The following is a 9553-nucleotide window of genomic DNA, read 5'->3' as shown; positions in this document are numbered from 1 at the left end:
GGTGTTCTAGGGAATGAACACGCAGACCGCCTTGCTAAAGAGTCAGGAAGTCGCGCTCCATCTTCTGCCCCTATTCCGTTCCGAGATGTATTTCCTGTAATTCGTGAGGCAGTTGCAGCAATTTGGCAGAGGAGATGGCTAACGGGGGTAGCAAGTTCGAAAATGGGAGAGCTCACTACTTCCTCTATCCCTCAGTGGACATACACCCATATCCGGGATCGCCGAGCACAGATTTTATTGGCGCGAATGCGTACAGGTCACACCTTTAACCCGAGGAGGGAGACATAAAGTGCAAATAGTGTAGGATCGTCCCATAAAAACTTTAACAGCATCCACCTGAAGAGGAGAGTTGAGTTACAAGGGGACAACAGGTATGTCTTGACGGACTAGGATAGCTGTGCCACCGTGGTGGCCCTGGTCAGGGAAAGGAGTGCTAAAAAAGGTACGATAGCCAAGAGGACTAGAATAAGTACTATCACCTAGCATAGTCTCTTGTAAAGCTACACAGGCTGGAGAGAACTCCGACAATAAAGCTCGGAGATCCCCCCCACGAGACGCGAAGGCCTCTACAGTTCCACTGTAGAAGCTTGAAGATGACAATTTAGGTGCAGTGGACGGGCGAACCTTTTGAATGGACTGCCCCTGGCTCGCCTGACTAGAAATAATCAACCGACGAGAAGACACCGGGAGTTAAGATGTACCGGGTCGTTGGACCGCAGCCTTTCGGCCTATCGGTGAGTGATGCGAACATTCATCACTCCTAGCGGTCATCGGAAGACGAGGGTCGGGCTGGACTGCACTTTTTGATACAGCGGATCCACGAGGGAAGGCTGTGACAGTATCATCGGACGTCTCCATGCAAAGACCGTCCTCATCACAAGAAGCCTGATCTGAGACAGAGGGTGTCACAGGAGGCTCAACAGAAACTACTGGAGCTACCTTAGTAGAACAGTCCCTGGAGGACTCACGATTATGTGCACCGGGAGAAACCTTAGACTGCTTAGGCTGAGCTAACGACTCCGCGGAGCCGCGGTGCCGTTTGGTCATGCCCTTCAAAAGCTTAGGCGATGCAGGAGGCAAATGGACATCCACTACATGGGTTAGTTTGGTCAAGTCCGTATTATTCTCGTCGCTTCTTGCAGGTGACTCAACTGAGTCATCAGTCAGAAGGGCAAACCTATTGGCCAAGTGAACAAGACCACCCGCCCCAACAGAGCGAGAGGTAGCAGAAGGGGTTGCCTTTGGACCGGCAGACTCAACTAAAGTGCGTGCAGCCAATGAAGCATAAGATGTCGCACCAGTACCGGCCTTCTGGCGGTACAGGAGTTCACGGCGGGCGCTACCGAGCCTTATGAACTGAGTGTTAGCAAGCTGTAGAATGTCCTGCTCCAGGCGATACCTAGGGCATTGCCTGGAACGTACCTGGTGAGCATCACGGCAATGGAAACAATAAGCTGCAGCATTGCAATGCTCCTCAGTATGTGAGTCTAGTGCAGAGCAATTACCACATCGAGAAGCTTCCTTACACCGTACCGTACCCATAGCTTGAGAAGCACTCAAGAGGATGAGAAACAAAATGCCTCACCCTAAGATTTATAGGTCCGACATTAACACGGTCAGGGAGGGTGGACCCAAAAAAGGTGAGAAGGACCATGTTGGAGGAATTCCTCATCTTAGTGACCTTCTGGACAGAGTTAGGACACATAGCCAGTATTTCCTCCTAAGGAAGTTCATAGAGATCCTGGCTGTACACACAACCTTTACTGTAGTTAAAGGTGGGATGTGCCTTAATAGTCTCAAACATGCTGTCATTAGGGCAGGGGAGATGTTGCAACATCCTTGCCAGCGTGAAGTCTTTTGCTCGCACGAGCACCCCCTTTCCCGTATTTCTTGAGGTTTCCCTCAGGAATCGTGCCGATCTCTTTGGACAAGTACCGGGAGGCATGTATGAAATTACCGCGCCCATTTCTGTAGTAGGCCACAAACCAACGTGGAGGCGGGATCTGGCGGACTTCAGGAACTGAATTCTCTGAATGGTTGTCAAAAAGATTTGGGATGTAGTCCGTGTCACTGTCCGAAATATTGCGAGAGTGGAGAAAGTCTGTCTTAAAACCACAGCCAGCAAGTGGCAGTGATGCTACATGTTCTAGTGCCAAACGGGTTTCGTCATATTAAAGAAAAGTCACATAGCAGCGGTTAGATGGAAAATTCTTATCATAAACAAGTCGAATGCGAAGAACCGTACCGTACACCTTGAGAAGTGAGTGCAAGGCGTGATAAGAAAATGATGGGTTAACATTTACCATCACAAGGGAGTCATATGCAGCAGAAATACGTCCCTCAGAAGAACTCCCAGAACAGGAGTCTGCTGCGGGAGGCTCTTGTGGAGGGGAATCCTCCTTCCCACTCAGACCTGAAGATGACGTCTCGCTGGCCAGGTCAGCCACCTCACGAGAACCCGACAGTTTTTTGTGTTTCACCATGTATATAAAGTTACACAAAATTGGCTCCAGGGGCAAGGGAAACCACCTACTAGGGACTACAATGGGAGGGAGAGCGCTGGCTGCCGTGGACGGGGTACCTCATGGCTAACGGGGGTCGCAACCTCGAAAATGGGAGATATCACTATTTCCTTTATCCCTCACTGGACATACACCCATGTTCGAGATCGACGTTTACAGACTTTATTGGCGCGACTGCATATAGGTCACACGTACCTTACACAGAGGTACCTGTTGACCAGGGACCCTCAACCTTACTGTGATGACTGCCTGGTGCCGCTTACCGTGCGGCACCTATTGGTAGAGTGCCCTAGTTTGATAGAGTTGCGACACCTCTACCTCTACCGCTGTCGCGGTAGAGATAGCGGTGTCTATTATATCTCAAAGGTTCTTGGACCAAAGTGTCTAGCCCAAGGCCATGACGTTTTTAGATTTTTGGGAGAAGCTGGCCTTCTCCCAAAGCTGTGATTTTTATTTAATTTTAATATATGTATTTTAATGTTTTATGTATATTATTGTAGCTTTTTGTTTTTAATTACCATTAATTTTATCGTTTTCACTTGTTTTAGCTATTTTATGCATTTTATTTAAGTTTATTATATGTATTTTTAATGTTTTATTGAATTTTGTTGTAGTTTTAGTATTTTTTGTTACCTTTGATTTTATCATTTTTATTTCTTTTAGTTTTATAAACTACATTGTATTAAGTAAAATATCGTAGCGGCGCCATTTGACCGTTGATGTTGCGGCGCCTAAAATTAAAATCCATCCATCCATCCATCGGCAGTAGAGATGCTCAGTGGGCCCGCCTTGATTACGATGGTCTGTCATTTTATTTTTAGGCATATCAAGAGTTTTTGGCTCTATCATTATTCTCTTGTAGAGCTTCGTATTTCTGGGAGGGGAATGAACCTTGACGGGATGGACATCGAGGCGTTTCACCGCTTTGTCGCGCACCATACACAAATGTAGTGGGTATCTTGACTTCTTTTCTGTCTTCTCCGGATCAGGAGCATCAGGTTCCTTCCCTTGCCTAATCTCGCCTAGGCGTTTTTGGAGACAGAGCACTTTGATTCTCTCATCATTTGTTAGATAAAGATGACATTGCCCCAGATGCCTCCTAATATTCCAGCAGTGCCCCGTGCAGCCAGCAATGGGACACAATTGCCTGAGGGAGAAAAAAACCTGGTAAGTACAGACAGGAGACCGATTTCTATATGTTTACCATAACTCATTACAAGGAGACATATATACTCACGGAGCTCTGGCTGTAGCAGGCTTCTTCCTCGGCAGTGCCGCATCCGAATGTCCCAGCCGTTTCATTTGGCTTTCAATCACTGAAGCCCAGAACTCTTTGGAAACTGCTTTGCACTTTTCCATGTGGTCTCGAAGCACCTTTATTTGCTCTTCATGGTCCCGTATTTGAGTTTTGAAATACACTTCAACCTCCTGCGGGTAGGTACGCCATCGAAGTCTGTGATCTAGTGCAGGGGTGGGGAACCTTCGTTCTGTCAAGGGCCATTTAGATATTTTTAATATAATTCGCGGGCCATAAAAGTTATCAATTATTTTTTCACTCATTTAACTCACCTCTAATGTGACGGCTGGAACTGCTTCTCTTTGGCGAGGCGCGTGATGTTAGGTGGTACTGTTGATGATGCTACTCGCAACTGGTTTTCCAGGTTTGCATCGGTCAGTCTGGAGCGCAGTCTACTCTTTGCCAGGTTAAGTTTTGAGAAGAACTGCTCGCAGCAGTAAGTCGTTCCGAACACAGATGCATATTTCAGTGCATGTCTCCTCAAAATAGGAAAATCATCAGCACTTACGTAACGTCTGTAGAACTCAAGCAGTGAGAGGTTGTTGTACCTAGCTTTCAGCTCATCATCGCTTTGCAGCTGAATTATTTCGTGTTGCAGGTTATCAGGCACATCAGCTGGTTCCACATTAAATGGTGTAGCGAAGATGTTCAACTCCTGTTGTTTACTTTTCACGTCCTTGAACCTTTCACTAAATGCCTCAATTAGTTTCGCACACTCACCAGCATATTCATCCGTTGTAGAAGGATTTTGTTCTTGCAGAGTGGGGAAATGCACAGTGTTACTTCTTTCGAGTTGCACTTTCCACAGCTTTAATTTAGCTTCAAATGATTTCACGTTTGAAAGCAGAGAGCTGAGAAGCTGGTTGGGGCCCTGCAGCTTGACGTTCAGCTCTGAGAGATACTTGGTAATGTCAACCATGAAAGCAAGATCACACAGCCACTTGCTATCACTGAGTTCCCTGACAGGTGTTCCCTTCATCTCCATGAATTGCTTGACTTCATCACGCAGTTCATAAAAGCGCATAAGCATATTCCCACGACTCAGCCACCGCACTTCACAATGATAAACAAGATCACCGTACTCTGAGGCAAGATCATTCAGTAACTCCTTAAACTGGCGGCTGTTTAGCCCTCTGCTCTTGATAAAATTTATGCATGACACTACTGTTGTCATTACATTATTGAGCCTCAATGACAATGCACATAAATTTTCTTGATGTATGATGCAGTGGCATATTATTAAATCACTTGGATCAAGACAGAGACGATTCAGTTCTTTCTTAACAAAAGCAATTAACCCTTTTGTGAGCCAACCATGGCTGGAGCTCCATCAGTAGTGAGGCCACTTAACTTTTCAAATGTTAACTCTAGTTTGTTCATTGACGAAACAAGACTCTCAAACAAGTCCTCACCAGTTGTGGTGCCATGCATGGCTTCCAATGACAGCAATTCCTCTCGTGTGTCAAACTCGGCCGTTATTCCACGAACAAAATGGCCAGTTGGGCGGTATTTGTTATGTCTGTTGTCTCGTCACAAGCCACAGAGAAGAACTGGAAATCTCTTGCAGAATCCTTCAGTGTTTTATGAATATCTTGTGCTAAGTCAGTAATCCGATCTGAGACGGTTCTACGAGACAAACTAACACTCTGAAATAACTGAAGTTTGTCTGGCGCTAGCAACTCCGCAGCTTTAACGATGCACTCTTTCACAAACTCTCCCTCTATGTGAGGCTTCAGCTTCTTGGCAATTAGGTCACTCAGTGCATAACTCGTCTGAATAACGTTGTCTCTGTCACACCGAGGTCTTGTGAAAGAGGCTTGTTGTGATTCTAAACACCGCCGAAGAGCATTGATTTTATCCAGACGCATTTGTCCTCCCAAATCACTGAGCTTAGCATGTTTTGAGCTGTAATGACGCTCCACATTGGCCTTCTTCATTACTGCTAACGCATCCCCACAAACTAGGCACACAGGTTTGCCTTTCACTTCAACAAAAAAATAATCGTTTGTCCACTTCTCTTGGAAGGCTCGACATTCTGCATCTACTTTTCTTTTCTTTGCAGTCGCCATTTGTAGGACGTCACACCACGTGATAACTACCCAGTGTGTATTAACAGTTCTACAGCGTCCACACTCGATAAATGCCTAGCACTGACTGCCCGCGGCCCGCCTAGCTGAGTCACTGCAGTACAGACAGACAGGCGGCTGACGAGAAGCATACGTGTACGGTCCCGCCTGTGGATGCTATGGCAACACTCAGCTCAAGGCCGTACAAGTGCTCTTAGCTGACGCTAGCAGTGCAAAGAAAAACAGTCAGTCACAAAATAAAAATCAAGAAATATAATTATATTCAAGGGTATGACGCTGCTAAACTGCCGAGTTCATAGATAATTAATTGAATTTAAATAACCTGCAGCCAGCACATAATAAAATTACATTATATATTATTCATTCATGAGATATGAAATAGCATTTATGAACTGCCTTGCGGGCCTGATCAAATGGTCTTGGGGCCTTATACGGCCCGGAGGCCGGACGTTCCCCACCCTGCTCTACCGCGACCATTGGCAGAGGCATAAAGTTGGTCCTGATGTTGTTGGATCATCTGATCCTTAAGCTCCTTAGCTGTAAGTGAGAGGGTTTGGAGCATAGCCTCTGCCACTCTGGCGACTCTTTGGTCCAACCCTTTGCTCAATCTCTCCAGAGCTCCTCTCCTTAAGATGGTAATAAGGGAGGAGAACCTTGACACCCCCAACCCCCCATCACGAACCCTGGCATAAAAGGCCGCGTTGGGGGTGTCTTTAGGCAGGTGGAGCGCCTTTTTGAGAAAAGATCTTATTTCTCTATCAAACCTCTGGAGAGTCCCCTTTGATGTTTTACCCAGTACCCTTGGGTACAGGTGTTTGGGGATGAGCATATTTTTAAGGGCCCACAGCTTTTGCTGAGGTCTTAGGGGCCCTTTTGGATTGCACCAAGATCCTGATCAGAGCCGCCAGGGCTCTGCACTGCTCGGACTGACCCATGGCCGCGCCAATCTCAAGCCCAGGTACTTATAAGCTTCCCGGGCTTTAGCGCTCTTATTTTTGTGCCATTGGCGGTAAAGGTGGAAGTTGCGTCCACCAGCCACCTCTTTCTCTTTCCATCTCTTATATTCAGCGTGGCGCATTTGGGCAACCAATTTCCAGCCCCACCTTTGCAGCCTCCTTGACAAACACGTCAAGTGAAGTCTGGAGGCCACGCATGGTGGAGGCTGTTAGCGCCACGTCATCAGCATAAGCAAGATAATTCAGAGGGTTCCAGCTGACGCGGGTCCCCTGCAACACTCCCCTCCTGATGGGACAAGTGGTGTTCACTGCTCTCAAGCTCATCATCAGTTATCGGGCCAGTGACTCTTAGAGTTGGTCGTATAGCGGTAGGTGATCGTGACTCTGGCAAGGAATTTCTGCCAAGAGGCCAGCCCAAAAGGTCTTAAGACCGGGCGGATTGGTGGAAGGCTGTCCTGTATACACTCTGATTTGGACGGCCCGGCCTCTATATTGGCGCCACATTATTTGTATTCTTCTGAATTCTCATATTATTAGACCTTACCAGGGCCTCTCCTGGTGGTCTATAGGCATATGCACGGTGGGCACCAAAGGTCAACTTGTGTCTCGTGACCACTTTCCGATTTTATTGCAATCTGTGAAATTTGAGCCACAGTCCCTGCCACCACGCTGGGTTTTAGACAAGGCAGATTGGCTGCTTCTAGGATGTCACTGATTGAGCGCAAGCTCCGACTGGCGATCAATAGGGTGTCCAGTTGGGCCAACATGAACGGTTTTCGATTCTCCACCTCGAAGACCGTAGCCATGTATTTTTGTCGCAACCGTAGTGTCCATCCAGACCCGGATTTATACCTCGCCAATAGACGCCTCTCATGCGTGGAGGCGACTCGATATCTTGGCCTTTTATTTGACAACCGTCTCACCTGGGTTCCCCATTTTCGCTCTCTTAAGGCGTCTTGTCGGCAGGCACTATCCCTTCTTCGGGTTTTAAGTCATACCTCTTGGGGTGCGGACAGGGACACGTTGCTGTTGCTTCACCGTACACTCATACTTCCGAAGCTGGAATACGGCTGTGAGATCTACTCATCCGCAACAGATGCACGACTACGCTCGCTTGACCCCGTGCATCATGCTGGGGTCCGCTTGGCTACGGGTGCATTTCGGACATCTCCAATACCTAGCCTTCTAGTGGATGCTGGTTTCTGGCCGCTCGACCTCCGGCGCCAGTCTTCGATGCTCCGGTGTTGGTTTCGCACCCACCGTCTGCCTGATTTTGTCCCCTGTGTGTCAATGTTGCGGGACTCGCGCTCGCAGGCGTATGTCACTCGACCGAGTCTCCCTAAACCTTTTGGCCTACGTGTTGCAAATCTCATGGCAGAGTTATCTATCGACCCCACTCCTGTGTACTCTTTCCGTCTCCCGCGAGTTGGTTATTGGCAGCTTCCTGTTATCTCATTATGCCCTGCCATGGATGGCAAGAAGGATTTTCTGCCAGCTCTGTCCCACACACGGTTTTTAGAACACTTTTTTATGCATTCTGATGATATCCCTGTTTTTACTGATGGCTCCAAATCCGACTCAGGCGTTGGATTTAGTGTGGTTTTCCTCTTTTATCGGTCTGGCAGCCTTCCTTCAGTGGCGTCCGTTTTACTGCGGAGCTGTCTGCCATAGTCCTAGCTTTACAAATAATTTTTACTCTACCGGTTTCGTCTTTTACAATTTTTAGTGACTGTCGCAGTGCTCTTACTTCTCTCTCTTGCACTATATCCTTTAACCCTTTGGTTTTATCAGCCCTGGAGTGGCTATACCTTCTTACACAACGAGGATATCGTGTTGGGTTCTGTTGGGTTCCTGGTCACGTTGGTGTTCCAGGGAATGAACACGCAGATCGCCTCGCTAAACAGGCAGCAAGTCGCGCTCCATCTCCTGCGTCTGTTCCGTTTCGAGATGTCTTTCCTCTAATTCGTGAGGCAGTTGCAGCAATCTGGCAGAGGAGATGGCTAACGGGGGTCGCAACCTCGAAAATGGGAGAGATCACTATTTCCTCTATCCCTCACTGGACATACACCCATGTTCGAGATCGACGTTTACAGACTTTATTGGCGCGACTGCGTATAGGTCACACGTACCTTACACAGAGGTACCTGTTGACCAGGAACCCTCAACCTTACTGTGATGACTGCCTGGTGCCACTTACCGTGCGGCACCTATTGGTAGAGTGCCCTAGTTTGATAGAGTTACGACACCGCTACCTCTACCGCTGTCGCGGTAGAGATAGCGGTGTCTATTATATCTCAAAGGTCCTTCGACCAAAGTGTCTAGCCCAAGGCCATGACGTTTTTAGATTTTTGGGAGAAGCTGGCCTTCTCCCAAAGCTGTGATTTTTATTTAATTTTAATATATGTATTTTAATGTTTTATGTATATTATTGTAGCTTTTTGTTTTTAATTACCAGTAATTTTATCGTTTTCACTTGTTTTAACTATTTTATGCATTTGATTTAAGTTTATTATATGTATTTTTAATGTTTTATTGAATTTTATTGTAGTTTTAGTATTTTTTGTTACCTTTGATTTTATCTTTTTTAATTTCTTTTAGTTTTTATAAACTACATTGTAGTAAGTAAAATATCGTAGCGGCGCCATATGACCGTTGATGTTGCGGCGCCTAAAATTAAAATACATCCATCCA

The 9553-nt window shown here is 46.8% G+C and overlaps 2 protein-coding genes across 2 annotated transcripts; both read right to left on the bottom strand.

Annotated features, from left to right (window-relative positions):
* Positions 1-4093: 4093 nt before the first annotated feature.
* On the bottom strand, positions 4094-5250 carry LOC123509864 (general transcription factor II-I repeat domain-containing protein 2B-like). Its single transcript, XM_045264449.1, has 2 exons — positions 5118-5250; positions 4094-4983 (listed from the first exon to the last, which is right to left on the bottom strand). The coding sequence occupies exons 1-2, from the start codon at positions 5248-5250 to the stop codon at positions 4094-4096; spliced, it is 1023 nt and encodes a 340-aa protein (XP_045120384.1).
* Positions 5251-5294: 44 nt separating this feature from the next.
* LOC123509863 (general transcription factor II-I repeat domain-containing protein 2B-like) lies at positions 5295-5756 on the bottom strand. Its single transcript, XM_045264447.1, has one exon. The coding sequence runs from the start codon at positions 5754-5756 to the stop codon at positions 5295-5297; it is 462 nt and encodes a 153-aa protein (XP_045120382.1).
* Between the last annotated feature and the right edge of the window lie 3797 nt (positions 5757-9553).

This window comes from Portunus trituberculatus, chromosome 27 (assembly GCF_017591435.1).
Source record: "Portunus trituberculatus isolate SZX2019 chromosome 27, ASM1759143v1, whole genome shotgun sequence".
NCBI lineage: Eukaryota > Metazoa > Arthropoda > Malacostraca > Decapoda > Portunidae > Portunus > Portunus trituberculatus.
This window is presented reverse-complemented; position numbering and strand designations above follow the sequence as displayed.